At 43.1% G+C, this 21,431-nt stretch overlaps 1 protein-coding gene across 3 annotated transcripts in view; it reads right to left on the bottom strand.

Annotated features, from left to right (window-relative positions):
* Positions 1-21,431, bottom strand: part of TTC38 (tetratricopeptide repeat domain 38) — a 1,219,387-nt gene that overhangs the window by 948,793 nt on the left and 249,163 nt on the right. For all 3 annotated transcript variants that reach the window (XM_044088097.1, XM_044088098.1, XM_044088099.1), the window contains exon 5: positions 52-225. In XM_044088097.1, coding sequence (XP_043944032.1) covers positions 52-225 — 174 coding nt within the window. The remainder of the gene's footprint in view (positions 1-51; positions 226-21,431) is intronic.

The following is a 21,431-nucleotide window of genomic DNA, read 5'->3' as shown; positions in this document are numbered from 1 at the left end:
ACACAGGATTTAAAGAGATCTTAATTGTACAAAATCCTAAATGTACTTTACCTATAAAGAGGAATTTCTGGTTTCCAGTGTGGAAGCACTCGGACAATGGAGTCTCTCATCTGCTGCTGCCATCCTAAGTAAAAATAAGTGTCATGAAGAAATTTAAGAGCCACCAAGTCAGTTGGGTGATCCAAAAGAATGCTTTCCCACAAACTACACGCTTCTGGAAGAGATCTGTAAAGATATTAAACATACGATACAGTTATTTTTGGGACTATAAAATTCTGTCAGTAAATAAAGTATAATAAATACATTATAATCATTAACATGCCACTTGGCACATTATATTCATAGCAACACAATATCAATTAACAATATCATATTTTTTAAAACAAAGTGCATGGAGTTTCATATCCAGACTCCATTGTAATTAAATAACAGTCCACATCTAATTAAATAACAGTCCACATAAAAATGATATAAACCAGTGTTTGTTTGTTGTTTCTGCCTCTGTTCTACATACATACAATACAAAATCAGTCTCTCTACTTCCACACAGTTAAGAAATAACAGACAACACAGATCAATCTCTCCCTCTACTGCAGCACTGTTAAGACACATTTTAATAAATTTAGGTATAATTGAGATACTTCAAGCAATCTTAAATTGCAGGTTGATCAATCTTCATATGAGTCTTTATTAGTGTAGTTGCAATAAATATGTTTGATAAAGAGGACTAAAGTCTTGTTATCATCTAAGTTTATAAATATCGCTTAATATGAAAATCATCTGTAAGAGTCCCTTAATAATTTGTGCTAAAAAACAATTTTCTTTTTCCATATTTCAGAAAGAAAGTGTAAAGGACCCAATGTTCTGCTGAAACCTCTCTTGTTTAGCATTTGCTTGTTTAGCATCTACTTTTCTGAAGTAAAAGCCAACATAAAGGACTCGGGCAGAGGACTGTAATCTAGGAGCAGTTATGGAATCCCGGAATGACTTAGCCATCCTGCAAGAAGGTTTTACTCATATAAATAACTGGTGACAAAGTCACGGACTGAAACCAAATGCCAAAAATGTATTAATGTATAATTTGTAACGTCACCTACCCCAGGGAACTACCACATTGGCAATACTCCCTAAGAGTTGATCCAGTTGTTCTGGATTCGGGAACTTCCATGTACAGTGACCTACTTTTGATGAACATGTGTCCACTGCTGTAAGAAAGTCCTTCAAAACTGTGCAACTTACAAAGTGATTGTGTCCAGATCTAGGGAAGTCATTGTCCCTCTTTACACATAATGCCACTTATTGAATATAATGCCCCCTTTGGCATGTATCTGTCTGGACACATGCAACAACTGGAATGACAGCACAGACGCCTTACTAAAAGGACACAAGGTCTAATCAACGTTTCATACCTGGACTGTCTCAAAGCCCTGTCACTATACTCTGTATCCAACAGACTGGTAAGAGGTGACCTGTGTCTGGCATACAAGGCATCCTTCAACCCATTAATGATGGATTAACCGCACATCAACAAGTCAAATGGCATCTGAAATACTGAGTCTGGGGATCTAAACCTCTTCTGCAGCATCAACAGAATGGTTAGGAGGGACAGGTATATTTCACAGAGGCTACAGTTGCTATGGAACAGACTTCCCATCCACACAAAATGAAACTTATTCCAGTCTATTTTCATGTGCAGCTTAGATCTGTGGATGGGAAACAGAAATTATACCCCAGAACTGTCCCCTGCACTACTAATGGACAGAGGAAATTCCTAAATGCTTTATCCCATGCATGGGTCCTCTCAAATTATCAATGGTATAATCTCATTTATTCTAATTAGGGGTAATATATAATTAATTATTGACCATGGGATGGGTAAGGCCAATCTATAACCAAATGAAACAGATTATTTTGAGCATAAAAGGGAACTTGACTAGGTTAAAATGGGCCTCAAGCACAGCTACCCTAGTCAAAATACAAAAAGCCACACTGGAGTCTCAGGAATGAAGCTGCAAGAAAGTACAGTTGTGTACCTACCATAAATGTAGATGTTCGAGTGTATTCACTGTTGCAGTCATTACACTTGGGTTATCCTGCTGGCAGGCGACCCGCAGTCAGCCCGAGTTCCAAAGTCTTGGTCTGGTGTCAGTTGCTGTTGCTTCTTCCCTGATGTCAGTGCTCCAGGGGTATAAAAGTTGCAACCAACGCCATTTTCTTCAGTTTTTCTTGCCCCAGATGTCAGGTGCCCCCAGGTATGAAGGTTGAAAAGATAAAAATATGCCAAGCAACCATGCATATATTACTATAAACATTTCCTTCTACTAAAAGCAAATACACCACATAGGTTATATAGAGTTGAGAAGTACAGAAAAGTCCCAGCAAAGAGGGTGATGGTGGGTGGGTAACCAGGAATACAACAGTGAAAACACTCTAACATCTACATTTATGGTAGGTACACAACTGTACTATGTTCATCGTGTTTCACTGCTGCAGTCATTACACTTGGGTAGAATCCCAAAGCTGAGGTTGAGTGGTTGGGTCTAGATTGGATTTGGCGAGGCTAACAAGCCCTGCAGAACTGCAGTGGCAAAGCCTGCTCTGGATTTGGAGTAGAGAGGTAGGTGGTAGTGCTTGGTAAAAGTGTGCACTGAGCTCCAAGTTGCAGCTTCTAATATGCCTTTGGTTGGCACCCCTCTGTGGAAAGCTGCTGAAGTGGCTGCTGCTCTGGTAGAATGAGGCCTAATGCCCTTAGGCACAGATTTGCCATGTTGTGCGTAACAGAAGCAGATGCAGTGTCCTATCCATTTGGAGATTGTCTGCTTTGCAATAGGTTTTCCTTGTGATCCCGCAGCATAAGCTACAAACAGTTGCTCAGTTTTTCTGAAAGCTTTTGTTTTGTCCAAGTAAAATCATAGCTGCCTGTGTATATCCAAAGTGTGCAGAAGTCTTTTCCCTTTATTCTGGGGATTTGGGTAGAAAGTAGGCAAATGAATGGTTTGGTTTAAGGCCACATTGGAGACCACTTTTGGCATAAATGTTGGGTTCGTCCTTAGAGAAACCCCGTCCTGGTGAAAAATGAGGAAAGGTTCCACAGCCATCAATGCCTGAGACTCTGCTTGCTGAAGTTATTGCTAGGAGCAGAGCAGTTTTCCATGACAAGAATTTTAGATCAGCTGTGCTGGCTGGTTCAAATGGAGGTAGTGTTAGTTTTTCTAAAACAAAATTGAGGTCCCAAGTAGGTACTGGTGCTCTCCTAGGGGGTCTTATATTCTTGGCCCCTCTGAGGTACTGTCGTAGTAGAGGATGCGAAAAAATAGGAGGATCCGTATTGTAATGAGCTGAAATGGCAGAGCCATGGATTTTAATAGATGAAAAAGATAGGCCTTTGTCCAACATCTCAGTCAGGTATTGCAAAATCTGAGGCATATTAGGGACCAGTGGGTCGAGCCCTTGTGCCTGGTTCCATGCACAGAATCTCTTCCATTTTTCTGCATAAGATTTCCTAATGCTGGGTCTCCTGGCTTCCAAAATTACATCCATAACAGCTTTAGAGAGATGTGCAGTCTGAGTGGCTACATTATCTGCCATGCTGCCAGGTTTAAGGTTCTGAGTTGACTGTGCAGAATCTGATTGTTTTGCTGTGTCAGAAGATGAGGGATTTGAGGTACAGGCCAAGGTGGGCCTTGGGACAAAATCTGTAGGAATGGGTACCAGTGCTGGCATGGTCAGTCTGGTGCAATCAGGATCATTTTTGGCCTCTCTTGTCTGACTTTTAGAAGCACCTTGGTGAGAAGAGGCATCGGAGGGAAGGCATAGACTGATTTTTCCAGCTGAAAGATAGAGCATCCACTTTCCATGCTTGAGTGACAAGTCCTTGTGCAAAATTTTTGTATTTGGCAATTGTGAGGGGAGGCAAAAAGATCTATGTCTGGGCGTCCCCATTCCCTTGTTATCATGTTGAACACTTGTGGATTTAGCTTCCATTCGTGAGGATCCATGAGATTTCTACTTAGTTCGTCTGCCAGTGTATTTTTTGTTCCTGGCAGGAATTGTGCTTGCTGTGTTCCACAAAGTCATGGCTTGTCTCCATAGGGGGTAAGAATGTGTGCCCCCTTGCTTGTTTAAGTACCACATAACTGTGGTGTTGTCCATCTTTATTAATAATTGTCCTGGATGTATTAGGTCCTTGAAGGCTGTCAGGGCATTCTGTACAGCTAGCATCTCTTTTTGATTGATGTGAAGATGCATTTGTTCCTTGGGCCACGTGCCCTGAATACATTTTCCTGCCATATGTGCTCCCCAGGCATACTCCGATGCATCCGTTGTTATTGTCTGCTTGGCTGTAGGTAAGGTGAAAGGCTGTCCCTTGTTGTGGTGACAGGCCTGGGACCACCATCGAAACTCCTGTTGTAGGCAGGGAATCAAGGTTATGATTGCCTCTAGGCTGTGACAATGCTGAGTCCAAAAACTTTTAAGATACCATTGCAGTTTCCTCATATGCAGTTTGGCATATGGAATTAGTAGAATGCAAGATGTCATGAAACCCAGGGCCTGTAGAATTTTTCTCGCGGGGAGCTGGGTCTTTGTTGCCATCATTTGAAAGTAAAGAGTCAGTTGACTTTGTTTGTCTGGCATGAGATAAGCCATCTGGGCAGTTGTATTTAAGCTTGCAACCAGGAATATTATCTCTTGAGAGGGCATTAGTTTTGAATTCTTTTCGTTTACTGTGTACCCTAGGCAAATTAGCAATCTTTTTACAAATGCCAAGTGCTTTAGTAGAATGTCCTTGTGCTCTGCTTGAATAAGGCAGTCGTCCAAGTAGGGATATATTTGAATTTTTTTTTTTTGTCTGCAAAATGCAATTACTGGTGCCAGGGATTTTGTGAAGACCCTGGGTGCAGTAGATAAGCCAAAGGGCAATGCAGAGAATTGGTAATGCATTGAGCCTGCTATAAATCTGAGGTATCTTCTGCACGATTGTCTGATTGGGACGTGCAGGTATGCCTCCTTGAGATCCAAAGTAACTAGCCAAGCCTCCTGGGCAGAAGTTGTTGCAGTGTTAACATTTTGAATTTTGGAACATCCAGGAAAGTATTTAGGATTGACAGGTCCAGTATTGGTCTCCAGGCTTTGTCTTTTCTGGGTACTAAGAAAAGCCGTGAGTAAAATCCTTGGCCTTGTTCTTCTTGTGGGACTTTTTGAATATCTCCCATATCCATAAGAGCAGCAATCTGTTTTTGTGCCAGGTTTGGCATACCTTTTGATCTTGGAAGCATGTGGAAGTGGAACCTGTACTCTTGAGAAACTATATTCAACACTCATTGGTCTTGGGTGATCATGTGCCAATTTTTTGAGAAAAGTGCTATCTTTCCCCCTAGGGGTGCTGTCAACTGGTAAGAGCTTGGCATTTGCAGAGGAAAGTCATTGTGACTGTTTCCTATAAGGTTGTGATTTGTCTTCTCCTCCTTTGGGGGCTGAAGCACCCCATTGTTTAGGTCTGTAGGAGCCTTTGCCTCTAGGCCGTCTGTATCTGCCTCTTTGTGGCCTGTCTGACCCTGGAAAGGACCAATTTTTTGAAGGCCAGTTTCTGCTAAATCTAGGTGGTTGAACCTGTAAGAAATCTTTCACAGTTTGCATTGACTTTGCTTTATCCTCCATTTTCTTTAACACCTCTTCTGCCTTAACACCAAACAAAGTATCATGCTGTAGTGGAGCATCCAATAATTTTACTTTAACATGGTCAGGTAAACTTTGTTCTTTCAACCAAGCATGTCTTCGAATAACTGAGCCTGTAACTGCGGCTCTACAAGAAGCCTCTAATGAATCAAAACCACACTGCAGAGTATGCTTTCCCACTTGTTCAACTGCATGCAATAAATCCTGCATTTCTTTACTGTCAGGACTTTCTATATTTGTAACCATTTTCTTCTTTAACAATGACATGAGATACTGCTGATATTTAAGCATGTGAAACTGACAGTTTAAAGCTCTTACAGCTAAAGTAGCAAAAGTGTAAACTTTTTTCCCCCATCTGTCCAGAGCTCTTGAATCCCTATCTGAGGGGACAGGATTTTTGGCAGTGGAAGCTTTAACCCCTTTAGGACCCTGGGAAATTGTTTCTGGGTCTGCAGCGGGGTTTTTGTAAAGAAATGTATGAGAGTCAGGGACCCGGTAGTACCTGTCTGGCTTTACTGGTGCAGGGGTTAAAGAATCTGGAGACAGACTGGATTCAGAAAAAACATCATCTACAATATCAAACACAGGGGGGATAGCTAAGGGCCTGTGCTGAGGCAATAAAAAGAAATCTCTGAGCCTCTTCTTGGATTCTGAGTAATCCTGGCTCTCCCAATGGAAATGCTCCCTCATGGTGTGCAGGGCTTCCCCAAAAGAGTAATCCTCAAGCGGTGAGGCTGAAGGAATGTACTCTTCATCATCAGAGTCCTCATAGGGAGGGAGAGAATATCCCTGGTCAGAAGAATCAGAAGAAATGGAAACCTGATCAGAGGAATCATAATCAGTGTCTTGCCTAGGCCTTTTGTCAGGAGGGGGATGGGAGCCCCTGATTAAAGTAATAAGGTCTTCGGCCATTTTAAGCATTTGTTTCTTTGGCATGGATGACTGTTCTGGAGAATGCTGTACTTGTTTCCTTGTCTTTAATGGTGTTTTAGACTTTGCCTTTGCTGCTGTAGTAGCTTTAACTGTAAGCTGTGAAGGTCTGAAAACACCCTCAGAAGCCGGTGCCTGCTCAGCGGCTCCGGACCCATCTGAGGGTATAGTTTCCATAGGCCCAATACCTTGAGTTTCCACAGGCCTCGGTGTCTCCACGTGGCTGTCTGTTACGGCCTGTGGCTCTTGAGGTAGCGGGTGTCAGGGGCTGCGAAAGTGCCTCACTGAGAACCGGTGACTGGCCTAGAAGAGGCTTCGTCGTCATTTTTGGACCTCAGACACCTGCCTTTTTCTTTGTTGTCGCGTTTTTTGTATATTCCGGTCATCGATTGTTCCGATGGCATTATGTAGTTAAATCTTCGTCCACAATAATGTAAAGCAAAATAAAACTGACATTTAATAGTGCATTTATTGAATCTAGCACAAAATCGACTAGTAACGTCGTGGTCAGGGCCTAGGCAAGGAATGCAGTAAGAGTGAAAGTCCTTATGAGGTATTTGCTTCCCACAAGAAATACAATTATTAACTTTTACTGACATCGGTCTGGAGCAAGAAAAGGTTTCCCCAATGGGGTACTTAGCTTTATTGAAGACTTCGGTTCTGAAATTCAACTTTGAAAATCTCAGGAGTCGGCCGACCGGCACTTGCAAACTGCTTTTACTTTGGGCACCGCACAGCAAGAAAGACTGAAGAAAATGGCATCGGTTGCAACTTTTATACCCCTGGCGCACTGACGTCAGGGAAGAAGTGACAGCAACCGACGCCAGACCAAGACTTTGGAACTCGGGCCGACTGCGGGTCGCCTGCCAGCAGGATAACCCAAGTGTAATGACTGCAACAGTGAAACACGATGAACATCATCTATTTAAGCATATTAACACTTTAATATTTCGCTTTTTGCCCTCAAGGGACTTGATTCCTGAGACTTCAGTGTGGCTTTCTGTATTTTGAGTTGTCTGGTTTGCTGCATGTTGCTTCCTTCTTCATTGAGGCAGCTAGCCTAGTACTAACCTATGAACCTACAGAATACATTTGAACTCTGCTGCATCAGCTATACAGAAACTATAAAGATGTGTGTATCCTAATCTGGTATAGTCCAGTTAAGCCAACATTAGAAAAGCATTGTGGTTGATCAAAATCTGCATGTAGCAGCAGTTCCACAAGAAGAGTAATGCTGATGTACTTGTGCCCATCTAAACTTAAACTTCCAAAAGGTTGAACTTCTCCCAGTAACTGGAAAAGGACCGACTGATATTGGATGAGACTGTCAAGCTATACTTAAAATTTTCTATATTTTCTATAGAGTATACCATAATGAGCTGAGATGGCTGAGGCATGAATCTGAACTGAAGAGAAGGATAGGCCCTTGTGGAGCATTTCTGTTAAATAATCTAGTATACGAGGTAAGCTGGGCACCGTTGTGCCCATCCCCCGAGACTGGCTCCAGGAACAGTATCTTTTCCACTTTTCTGAATAGAATTTTCTAGTACTAGGCCTCCTTGCCTCAAGAATGACATCCAGCACCTGCTTATTGAGGGTTGCTAGAGGTGACCTCAGGGAATTATCCAGGCTGCAAGGTTCAGGGTTTGAAGCTGAGGGTGCAGAATCTGGCCCACCTGCTGGGACAGCAGGGAAGGGGTCTGAGGCAGGTGCCAAGGTTGTAGCACTGTCAGACTGTGCAAAAGAGGGTACCAGTGGTGGCGTGGCCAGTCTGGTGCAATCAGGATTGTCCTGGCTGATCTTTAGTAGAACCTTCGAGAGGAGAGGCAGAGGGGGAAAGGCATAGACTGAGAGGCTTTCCCAGGTAAAGGACAGGGCATCCACTTTCCAAGCTTGACTGTGGGGAGTTCTGGTGTAGTATTTGTTCAATTGGTAGTTCTGAGGGGAGGCAAACAGGTCCAGCTCTGGTGTCCTCCATCTGTTCCTCAAAAGCTTGAATATTTTGGGTTCCAGTTTCCAATCGTGTGGATCCATGAGATTTCTGCTTAAGTCGTCTGCCAGTGAATTTAGTTTGCCTGGCAGTAATTGAGCTTGTAGGTGCACTTGGTTGCTCAAGGCTGTGTTCCACAGAGCCATGGCTAGTCTGCAGAGTGGGTAGGAATGGGTTCCCCCCTGCTTGTTTATGTACCACATAACTGTAGTGTTGTCTGTCTTTACCAATAGTTGTCCTGGAAGAATAAGGTCTTTGAAGGCTGTCAGAGCATTGGGTACAGCTAACATTTCTTTTTGATTGATATGCAGGTGCATCTGCTTTGGGTTCCATTTGCCCTGAATGCACTGCCCTGCCATGTAGCCCCCCCATGCATAGTCTGATGTGTCTGTTGTTAGGGTTTGGGCAGCAGGGGGTAGAGTGAGAGGGAGTCCTTTGTTGTGGTTGCAGGCCTCTTTCCACCAAAGGAACTCTGCCCTTAGACAAGGAATGATAGGAATTATTGTTTCCAGGTCCTGAGAATGTTGACACCATAGAATTTTTAAATACCATTAAAGTTTCCTCATATGCAGTCTTGCATATGGAATTAACAGAATGCAAGACGCCATGAACCCCAGAGCTTGCAGTATTTTCCTTGCAGATAGCTGGGTTTTTGTGGCCAGTATGTTGAAGTAGGTTGTCAAATAAATTTGTTTCTCTTGAGTGAGGAATGCCATCTGGGAAGTTGTGTTCAAGCTTGCTCCCAGGAATACAATCTGTTGGCAGGGTACTAAGTGTGATTTGTTTTCATTGATGGTATACCCCAGTGAAATGAGAAGTCTCTTTACAAATGCCAGGTGCTGTAATAGCAAGTCCTGACTTTCCACCTGAATCAGGCAATCGTCCAAGTATGGGTAAATCTGAATACTTATTTGCCTGCAAAATGCAATGGCTGGTGATAGGCAGTTTGTAAATACCCTGGGCACAGCAGATAAGCCAAAGGAAAGTGCAGATAACTGATAGTGCATAGAGCCTGCCCTGAAGCATAGATATTTCCTGCAAGATTTCCTTATGGGGATGTGCAGGTAAGCTTCTTTTAAGTCTAGGGTAGCCAGCCAGGCATCCTTGGCTAGCATAGGAAGCAGCTGTTGGAGAGTTAGCATTTTGAATTTTGGAACCACCAGAAAGCTGTTGAGAATAGACAGACAGGACGCGAAGAGTTTTCTTTTCTGGGAAACAGGAATAGTCTTGAATAAAAGCCTTCTCCCCTTTGTTCTGATGGGAAAGGTTGAACAGCCTTGATGCTGAGGAAGTATTTGCTTTTGGGCCTCCTCCCACTGGTTTGGGGGGAGGTCTGGCCATCCACTTAGGGTTGGAAGTGAGTGGAAGTGGAATCTGTATCCTAGGGAAACAATGTTTAAAACCCATTTGTCTTAGGTAATGTATTCCCATTTTTTTGCATGCAGGGCAAGCTTTCCTCCTAAAGGTGCAAGTAGTTGAGCAAGGCTTGGAGGAGTTAAGGATAAGTCATTGTGCAATTTTACCATAGGGGGTAGCTTACTACTCCCTGCTTTGGACGTGGGAGCACCCCACTGCTTAGATCTGTGCATAACTTGAGACTGAAGTCTTGGTGGTCTGCTGCCCCTGGGTTTGGACTGAGAAGGACTGGAAAGGACCAGTTCTTTGAAGGCCAATGCCTACTGAATCTAGGTGGCTGTACTTATAAGAAATCTTTAACAGTTTGCATAGATTTAGCTTTTTCCTCCATCCTTTTGAGGACTTTTCTGCTTTACTGCCAAATAGGTGCTCTTGGTTTAAAGGTGCATCCAGTAATTTTGCTTTTACATGATCTGGCAAGTTTTGTTCCTTAAGCCAAGCATGCCTTCTAAGTACAGACCCAGTGACAGAAGCCCTGCATGATGCTTCTAAAGCATCAAAACCAAACTGCAAGGTATGTTTATCAACTTGGTCAGAAGAATGCATTAACTCTTGTAAATCTTTGTGCTCTGCACAGTCGGGAATCAACATAATTTTCTGTTTAATTAGCCATATAATATGCTGCTGATACTTTAACATATGAAACTGGCATTTTAAAGCCCTAATGGTCAGAGTAGCAGAGTTGTATACCTTCTTACCCCATCTGTCTAAGGCCCTAGAATCCCTGTCAGAAGGGGTAGGATTTTGGCAGTAGTAGCCTTAATGCCTTTTGGTCCTTGGGAAATGGTCTCTGGATCCGCAGTAGGATTCTTGAAAAGGAATTTTTGAGAGTCAGGTACTCTATAGTACCTGTCAGGTTTCCTGGGAGCTGAAGGCAAAGTATCCGGGGTGAGGCTGGATTCCAAGAAAACATCATCTACAATCTCCAGAACAGGAGGGATAGCTACAGGCCTGTGCTGAGGCAGGTTTAAAAATTCCCTGAGTCTCTTTTTGGTCTGAGAATAGTCCTGGCTTTCCCAGCGGAAATGCTCCCTAAGGGTATGCAAGGTTTCACCAAAAGAAAAATCTTATGGAGAGGAAGCAGAGGGAATGGAATCCTCTGCATCAGAATCCTCATAGGTAGATAGCGGTATGTCCTAGTAGTCAGAAGGAACAGAGATATCAGATTCCTGATCAGAAGACTCCGAAGGCAAATCAGTTCAAGGTCTCTTACAGGGGGAAGGCTGGCTTCTCCTAGTTAAGGTAATAAGGTCTTCAGCCATTCTAATCATTTGTTTTTGAAACATGTGGGCCAGAGAATGCGCTTTGGTCGTCTGTTTCCTAGATGTAGTGCAAACTTTAGGCCTGAGGAATTCAGTATTTTTGGCTTGAAACAGTCGTTGGTTTAATATGAAAATCGGTAGGCCTGAATACACCCTCAGAAGCCGGTGCCAGCACAGCGGCTCCGGACCCATCCAAGGTACAGACATCTGCAGGTTCCATAGTCAAAGAAGCATCTCACGGCATATCGGACTCCGAATGGGTCTCAGTAGAGGCCCGCAAATCTGTACAAGTGGGTATCAGGGGCTGTGAAAGCGCCTCACTGAGTACCGGTGGACTGGCGACTAGCTTAACAGAAGCATCTTCGGCAGTTTTGGACCTATGCAGTCTGTCTCTGTCTTTATCCTTAAGTTTTTTAGGAAGATCAGTAGTCGGATGGCATAACGAAGCCATTTTGGAGTACGGAGATCGAGAGCGAAAGTATTTAGCTACAAAAATAGCCCAACAACGAATAGTTCGGGCGTTGAACAAGGCACAAAACCAACAGCGCGGGACGTTGCAGTCTGGGCCTAAACAGGTGATGCAGTAAGAATGAAAATCTCTATGAGGTATTTGCTTTCCACAGGCAAGACAATTATACATTTTTTCTGACATTGGTTAGAGCAAGAAAAAAGGATCCCCAATGGGGTACTTATCCTTTAGAAGACGTCATGTCTGAAACTCGAAAATTAAAATTTCAGGAGTCGGCCGACCGGCACTTGCGAACTGCTTCTGCTTCAGGCACCGCACAGTAAGAAAGACTGATATAATGGCATCGGCTGCATGTTTTGTACCCCTGACATCATAGAAGAAGTGACAGCATCCGATGCAGAAATCCCAAGACACTGGTATTCAGGCCGGCTGAGGGCTACCTGCAGGCAGATAACCCAAATGTGATGATTGCAACAGTGAAACACGAAGAACATCATATGTTCTGTTCTTATGCTGGTTTGTAATCCATCCCACCACATAGGGATTAATATTTAAAGCCATTATTTTATTAACAATCACATCATGTGGTACGGTAACAAATTTCATTGCTACATCCAACCAGGCAGCATGAACAATGTGACTATTATCCACCACCTGCATGACATTTTCAAAGCAGCACACAAGATTTAGCAGGCATGAAGTATCTTTAATAAATCTGAATTGTTCTGGGCTAAGACCAATCAAATTTTTAATGTCCTGTTGTACTGAGGTCAGTAATAATAAATGCCATGGCTTTACAGACAAGGTTGGTAGTGGGGCCGACCTTTCTGAAAGGCATCACAGTGTGCCACAGTTTAGCAACATATTTAAAGAGGCTTAGGGTGAACAACTTAAGGAGGGAATCAGCAACAGACAGCATCATACTTTTTATCAGATCATCCAGTATATTGCCAGGACCCACTGACTAGGTGTTTTTAATCTCGGGCAATGCTTTAAGGAGAGGATCTTTTGAGATATTAGAGGAGAAGTTACTCATGGATGCTTTAGTGGAGAAATTTACAAACAACATACTTGTTTGTGTATTGGCAATGTCTTTAGGATTGGAGTGGGAGGTGCCATTATAGACAAGTATGACGCAGTGATATAAATTATTCTTCAGTTTTCTAGCACTGCTAAATTGAAGAATTATAATTATCCTTTGATCAGAAGCTAGTTCATTTATAGGATGCTTTGCTGCTCTTTATAGCTGCCTTCAGTTTCTTAGTGACATATTTTATACTCTTTGTAGTGGGAGGTTCTATCCTTAGAAGGCTATTTGAACATTTTCTTCCTTTTATTGGATAATTTATTTATATCTACTGACCACCAGTGTTGTCTGTTTTGAAGGTGCTGCTCTATTTGGTTCTAGTGGGACCTTCCTTGTCAATGCATTTATTTAAATGAACATGAATATTCTTGGCATAGATGGCTGCATATCCAGTATCTGCTGTGGAGTTAATATGGGTGAATTTTGAGAATTCGGCATGCCATTGTAAAAGACTTGCTTTTTGAAGTCTCTAAAGAGAGGAGTGATGGCTAACAGGGAGAAGGATTTTCTGAGGATAAAGGCAGCAAGTGAAAAAGTAACCAGATTGTGCCCTGACTTAACTAATGAGGGGTCAGCCAGGACAGGTATGCTGGGCTGACCTTGTGAGAATTAGGTCCATGATAGTACCACCCTGGTGGGATTTCAAACAATTTGAAACAGGGAGTTCTCATTAACCCAATTAAGAAACACTGATCATACCCAATGTTAGAAGTGTAAGTACTACAGTATACAGAGGGGGCGTGGAAGTAACGGAGAATTAAAGAAGCATCTACTTTCAAAGAATACCAGGAAGATTCCAAAATCTTGTGGGACCACAGAAGGGGACAGGTAACAAGCTACAAGTTGAAATTCTATCTTACCTAGTCTGAGCTTAAGTTCAATGATCTCAGTGGGGGAGGAATACTGGGGGTATCACTTCTGAAGAGATAAACTACTTGAACAACACTGAGAAACATCTACCATTACCAGTGGGCTTGAAGGCATGAATACCACACAACCCTAGAAATGATGGGGTGCTCTCATTACACCTCAACCATGTCTGTTTGACAACACAAACATAGACTAATTCCAGATGCAGAAGTATCTCTAAATCACGCAATTTGTTAAGATTCCTGATATTCAGAAAGGCCATCTTGATGTTGTCCAATTTATGATTTGATTTGAAAGTTATGTTGGTATGTTCATTAGAAGAATTCTGCCTATAAAGTCATAATGGGAGCACCAAATACTTTGACCTGTATATGGAAGCCCTTGAATGAGAAGCGCAGACCATCATCAGCACAGCAATTAGTACTGTTCATAGGTAGGTACTAGACTATCGGCCCTAGGGCCTATACAAGCCTAGCCAAAAACGTACCCTGACTTTCGCAACGCAAGAAAATTATTTTCCTGTGCTCCTGTCGAGCAGAGCCACAGAAGTGATCCCCGGGGTGAATTTCCTATTTCCCATCCAATCATCAAGATTTTTCTTGAAGAGTGCTAATGAGGAGCTTTGTTTGATATAGATAGGTAGTTTTTTCCACAGTATGGGAAGTCTCTGTGACAGGAATCTATCCCTCCAGCATGTTCTGTTTATTGTGGTGACAAGGTTTAGGTCCCTAGAGTGTGTAGCTCGGAGGGATTGGGATTTCTTTAAGTGGAGCATGTCCAACAGCTCTTGGTTTGACATAGCTTTGTATGTTAGGCAGAGATTGCCTCTGAGTAGGCGATATGTGATGGAGTAAAGCTGGAGTTTTTTGAGATGGTCTGCATAGGGCATCTGTTTGAGGCTGGTAATCCTCTTTGTGAGGTATTTCTGCAGCCTTTCCAGTTGTTGAAGATGTCTTGTGAGGTACATACCAAAAGAGTGCTGTACTCTATAATGGGTCTAATGAGTGATGAGTGGAGGGGAACAATGACCTCTCTTTTCCTGGATGAGAAACCTTTTGTGATGAGGTGTGCCACGTAGAAGGATTTCCTGACTACTGTGGAGATGTGATCAAAGGAGAGACTACTGTCCACCTGTGTCCCAAGGTCTCTTACCACACTTTCGGGGTTAAGTAGACTACCACCTGTGTGGTAGCTCATGGGTACAGAGTTTTTACCAAAGGGGGATGACAATGCACTTTTTGGCATTGAGCTTGAGGCCATGGCTTTGACACCAAGCATCTGTCTCAGTGAGGCCCTTTCGTAAGAGGTCCACATCGTTAGGAGTTTCAATTATGACTCCTAGTTTGCAGTCATCTGCGAACTTCGATAGCAAAAGACCTTTTGTGTTAGCCTGTACTTCAGAAAAGTAGATACCAAACAGGAGAGGACCCAGGACTGAACCCTGTGGTACTCCACTTGTCACTGGTCTGAAGTCGGACTTGGAGTCTGCTACTTTCACAGTGTGGGTTCTATCAGTGAGCCAGTTGGCAACCCATCTTGAGACATACGGATTTATACCTAGTTTAGTGAGTTTATCTATAATTCCAGAGTAGGGGATGGTGTCAAAATCCTTGGCGAGATCTAGATAGGCTGTGTGAACCACCTTACCCTTGTCTACAGCTTTGGTGACTGCTTCAAAGAAGTCAATCAGGTTTAGAAGACATGATCTGCCTTTTACAAACCCGAACTGGGTAGGGTCCAGAGTTTGGAGATTACCAATGTCTTTGTTTATAAGTTCCATGATGATACATTCCATGATGATACATTCCATGACCTTCCAGACCAGGCTTGTTAGGCTAATGGGGTGGTAGTTCACCGGGTCCGTGATGGCTCCCCCTTTGTGGAGTGGGATGTGCGCCATTCAGTGAGCACAAAGCCTGAGGTGAGGCTATGACTGAACATGGTGCTTAGGTGGGGTGCCAGTTCGTTCTGTAGTTCATGTAGCCTGGGATGTTGTCAGGTCCCATGGATCCTGTGTTCTTGGCTTTGGAGAGTGTGGTTTTTACCTGTGCAGCTATGATTATAGGAACTAAGAATTCTTCCAGTATAGAGATGGGCCCTTTGGGGGGCGAGGGTGGGTAAAGATAGCACTGAACCTATCTGCCAGGATGTTGGCAATATCAGTTGGGTCTGTATATTTAGTGTCATTGTGCTGTAACTCAGAGCAGATCTGAATGTTGCCATTGGGATTCTTGACATAGCTATAACATGCTTTGTGGTTGTCTTTAGAATCGGTGGCAATTTTGTTTTCACAATTAGCTTTGGAGGATTTTATGAGGGATCTCAGCTTCTTACTGAGGCTGACCAGGGAGTTCTTCCAGCCATGGGATTTTACTCTTTTTTGCAACAGTTTCTTTCTTCTGTTGTAGAGTTTGTTTATGGCAGGGGACCACCAGATTGGCTTCCTTTTTTTGGAGGAGAGCATCTTGGTTCTGTTAGGGATAGCACGATCCATGTACTTGTGTAAGTGCTTATAAAGTGCATTTGTGTAGGATTCAGCAGTCGTACCTCTATTGTCTGTCTGCATGGGTGTCGTGAAGTTTGCCACTTCTGTCTTAAGAAGCATGAAGTTGGCTTTGGAGAAATTATTTACGGTTGTTTCCCTAATGGGGGTGGGGGTGGGGGGGGTGGGATGTGGATGTCTAGGCTGATTAGCTTGTGGTCGGATCTGACCAATGAGGAATTGACCTCTGGTGTGGAACACCGGTCTCCCATGTTGATAATGATCAGGTCTAGGATATTGCTGACCCTGGTGGGGGTGTGGATAAGTTGATCTAAGGCACTGGAATTTATGAATTCCAGAAAACGTTGAACAAAAGAGTTGGTACATGAGTAGTTTTCCCAGTTAATAATGGGGCAGTTGAAATTGCCCATTATTAGGGTGTTGGGTTGTACCCTAATGTTTTCCAGTGTATCAAGAAATGGCGACTAGGAATCCTGGGGCATGGTGGGCAATATGTAGCAAGTTACAATTTGGATTGCAGTCTTGCCCACAGTTAGTTGCACTTGGATAATCTCAGATGCATTATGCTGAGCAACTAGCCTGGAGGTGTGGCTATCCTTAATGAATATGGACACACCTCCACCTTTAGTGTTTTGATCCAGGTTAGGTGGCCGAAAGGTGTGGTATGAATTATAGCCTGGTAATGCAGGGGTGCTCTCTGGAGCCTTGAACCAGGTCTCTGTCACTGCACAGATGTCGATGTTCTCCATTTTAAGGAGTGCCTCGAGTGAATGCATTTTGAGGTTTAGACTTCTAGCACTGAGTAGCATTACCCTCAAATTTTGCTTGCTTGTACCTGTTACAGTGGTGAATTTGTCATTTGAACCTTGCCTAAAAAAGGCACTACAGGGGTGGCAAGAGCCTTAGCCAGTATCCAGAATCCCAAGGGCGACAGGTGCAGGCCATCTCTGGCAAAGCATCATGGTCTGTCGATCATCACAGGGTTCCATCCTGGGACCTCTCATGTTTGGTATGAAGTACAGGCTAACACAGAAGGCCTCTGGCTACCAAAGTTCGCAGATGACTGCAAACTAGGAGCCACAGTCAAGTCCCCAAATGATGTGGACATCCTACAGAAGGGCCTCACTAAGACAGATGCCTGGTGTCAGAGCCATGGCCTCAAGCTCATTGCCAAAAAGTGCAGTGTCATCCCCTTTGGTAAAAACTCTGTACCCATGAACTACCACATAGGCAGCAATCTACTTAACACAGAATGCATGATAAGAGACCTTGGGACCCAGGTGGACAGTAGTCTCTCCTTTGATAGTCACATCGCCACAGTAGTCAGTAAGTCCTTCTACGTGGCACACCTCATCATAAAAGGGTTCTCATCCAGGAAAAAAGAGGTCATTGTTCCCCTCTACTCATCAATCATTAGACCCATTATAGAGTACAACGCCCCTTTTGGAATGTACCTCACAAGACATCTGCAGAAGCTGGAAAGGCCACAGAAGTACCTCACAAAGAGGATTACTGGCCTCAAACAAATGCCCTACACTGACCGCATCAAAAAACTCCAGCTTTACTCCATAGCATATTGCCTACTCTGAGGTGATCTCTGCCTAACATATAAAGCTATGTCAAACCCAGAGCTGTTGGACATGCTACACCTAAAGAAATCCCAATTCCTCTGAGCTACATGATCTAGAGACCTAAACCTTGTCATCACAATAAACAGGACACACTGGAGGGATAGATTCCTGTCCCAGAGACTTCCTATACTCTGGAACAAGCTAACCATCTATGTCAAGCAAAGTTCTTCATTAGCACTCCAAGAAAAATCTGGATGAGTGGATGGGAAATAGAAATACACCCCGGGGATCACTTATGTGTCTCTGCTGGACAGTGGCACAGGAAAATAATTTTCTTGGGTCGCGTATGCTATGGAACCTTGCTGGCTAGGCTTACGTAGGCCTTTGGGCCGATAGCCTAGTACCTACCTATGAACCTATGTCATCCCAGGCAGACAGATACTGGATCCACTTAGAATGACAGCAGAAGCTTAGCCAATTGTTGAAGTCAATCATTTTGTCCTTATACTGTGGTATCATTCTGGGTGATGGTAAGATGCTACTCAGGGCTAAGGTTATACCTGTCTGGGCTACAAGATCGGAGAGCTCCTCCATGTCTCTTTTCATGTAGTCCAGGGAGGTATGTCTCAGGTCATTCACACCAACATGGACAATGACAGAGTCATATTTGTACTTTTTGTGGAGTGATCTGAGTGTGTGCATTATGTGTCAGATCCTGGCACCCGACAGGCAGCTGACAGTAACTTTCTCCTTGTTTAGCTTGGTGAGAGGAACATCAGTGTGCCTGACTATAGAGTCACCTATGATTATAGTGTTGGGTACGTTGTTATGCCTTATGGGCTGTGGTTGAGTGGCACACTGACTTTGTGGGTTGTGTGTCATTTGGGTTGTGTTGGGGGGTGGAGGTCGCATGCATTTCTGCTTTGGAGGTCTCTGTTGCTTGAGCAGATTTTTATTGAGAGCATCCGCAAATGTAGGTGTGTGTTTTGTGTTGCTGTGTGCGTGTTTTGGTGGTGTAGGTTTTGAGGGACTATGTGATGACTGTGGTGTGGTGCAAGTGTTTACCTTCTCCCCTTGACTGTCTACTCCAGTCTTGGGAGAAGAGAGCTTTGCTTCCAGTTTGGCTATACAAGTGCATCTCTTACAGGTTGTAGTGTTTTGTGGTAGGAGGAGATGGTTGTCTGTGTACATGAGGCAATTGCTGCATAGCCCCAAGATGCCCAGATTCATCAGGTAGACAGGAGAAAACACCGGGAGCTGACCCTTAGACATGCCTGGATAGATGCTTATTTATTAAGTACTAAAAACTGTTTTCCTCTAGACAAGTGAGGAAAGTTGAGTGCTGTGGTAATTTGTAGCTTATTTAGTGCTTACAACGAGTTCTGAACATCTGCTGAGTTCAAAGAAACAGATTTGAGTGCTAAAGCTAAAAAACTGGCTAGTTCTATGGGAAAATTTGAAGAGCAGACTTTATGGCACCAGGAATAGTTTAACCCTAGCTAAGCGGCAATGCATAAAGTATATATCTATTTTTTTAATATAACAGTAGCAAGTCAGCAAACTGATTTAAACAAATTAACCAATAAAAAGCTAAAAACTGAGCCCTGTTGCAGCAGTCTTCGATCAGACAAGTTCTAACTGCACACTCCTGCCACTAGGGTGCAGGGGAACCTGCTCCAAAAAAAGATGGTCTGGATTAGTGCTCAAGTTATACAAACAAAGCTAGATTCAGCAGGTCTGAATTTAGTTTATGCTACAGCAAACAAGGCATACCAATTTCAGAAACAAAACAGTTCAAATAAGCAAGCACAATAAGCCTTTAACCAGAAACTCCCAGCTCAGAAGGGCAAAATCTACTCCCTCCTCCAACAAGAGTGAAGACCATACCTTCTTAATGTAAAATAACTGGCACGAAGCCCAAATTTTTAAACCAGAACTAATACACTCTTAGAATAACAGACAATGAATCTTCAATCAGCAATTCCCAATTTAGAAGGATGCAAGCTACCCGTCCTGCCACAACAGTGCAGACCACAAACCTTTGGTCTGAAGCCCAAGTGCTTAAACCTAAAGGCTTAGAATAACAGTTACAATTTAATCAGGCTACTACCAAGCAGTAATAAATGCAGCAGAATAAATACAATTGAGTACTTTTAAGAAGAGGCAAAAGCAAAATAAAGTGCAATTTTTTTTTTATGTTCATAGAGTCATCCCAGGGAGACGTGTATACTTTACCACCACCCCCTCCAGGAATGACACCAGCTACATATCCATTTGTTGAATGCAATTATCTTTTCCTTGACGCTATGTATCTTTCTCAGCGAGGGGAGGATACCACTCAAAGCCAGAGTCTTATCCTTGATGGAAGCATGCATAGCAAATTCCAGCATTTCCTTCTGCATTTCTTTCATAGGCCTGTTCACTCCAGCATGCACTGCAGTCAAGTCAGTCATACTTATTTGAGTTGAGGGACTTGATGGTTCTACATGTCAGCAGTCCTGATTCTTAGTGAGCACAGAGTCAGTGTGTCTAACTATCAACAATTACTAGGATGTTTCCAGAAGATAATTTAGATTAGCTATTAGATGGTGCTATTTTGTTGAAGGCACGTCGATAAAGGAGTGCATGAAGACTTCTTGGGGGAGTTCACTGCAGCCGACCTACTCAAAGAGTTCGAGGATGTTTTTGTGGTGATGTTTTACACATCAGCATATGACAGTTTAGTGTTTTCAGTATGAGGATACTGTGTTTGTATAAATAGGAGGATTTGTAATAAATGGCCAGAGTGATGCCAACTGCATGCTACCTCCAAGTAGGCTATGTTTGCACCTCTCACAGAGAGTACGGTAGGGTAACCAAGAGTTCATTTTCAATGACCATGAAACAGCTCTTACACCACCTTAAGATACCAAATGCCAGAAGCCTGGCAATAAATGGGGAGGTAGTCTGCTGTCTCGCTGTGCTGCGTAGAGCTATTTTAGTTGTACAGGAACTTGGGGAGTTGGGAACAGAAGGAAGGAAAATACATGGTCACACAGGTTATGTAGAAAAAAACTTTAATACAGCTGCTAACTCATCCACACAAGTCAGTACAGTTCAGTGCAAACATGTATAGCCTGGAATAGGCTACAGTCACCCGTAAGATGAAGGAATAAGGGTTTCTGCAGTACAGACTTAGGAAAAAAAAAATCACACTTATGCACAGTAGCCACTGCCCAGATACAACTACCATGACAGTGAGCACTGCTGATCTCAATCCACAGCAAAAAGTATAAAAAATTAACGACCAACAAAATGCAGCTGTAAGTCTGACCAAGTAGTGCCTGGTTACCTAGACATAGCAGCAATAAATGTACTCTCACTACAAGGACCACTACGTCTTAACATGCCTCCCATACTAAGCCAGAAACAAGCTAACTATAAACAGTAAAACTGTAATATAAATGAAGAAAAGCAAGCAAAACAGATTACATTTACCGAAAATAGTAAATCAACTTTAAGTGCCCTGGAAAAGTTTTAAAAAATTAATAAGTTATTTCTGTTATAACAAACATTTCAGAACAGCTTTCCAACTTCTCTGGCTGAAGCAAACAATAGTAGTCTCCAGAGTCTTAAGTAAACAGTGAAAAGTAAAAGACCATTGGAAATTAACTAATT

This window comes from Protopterus annectens, chromosome 11.part0, assembly GCF_019279795.1.
Source record: "Protopterus annectens isolate FY-2018-M chromosome 11.part0, PAN1.0, whole genome shotgun sequence".
Lineage (NCBI taxonomy): Eukaryota > Metazoa > Chordata > Ceratodontiformes > Protopteridae > Protopterus > Protopterus annectens.
The sequence above is the reverse complement of the archived record's forward strand: the minus strand, read 5'-3'. Positions and strand labels throughout refer to the sequence as shown.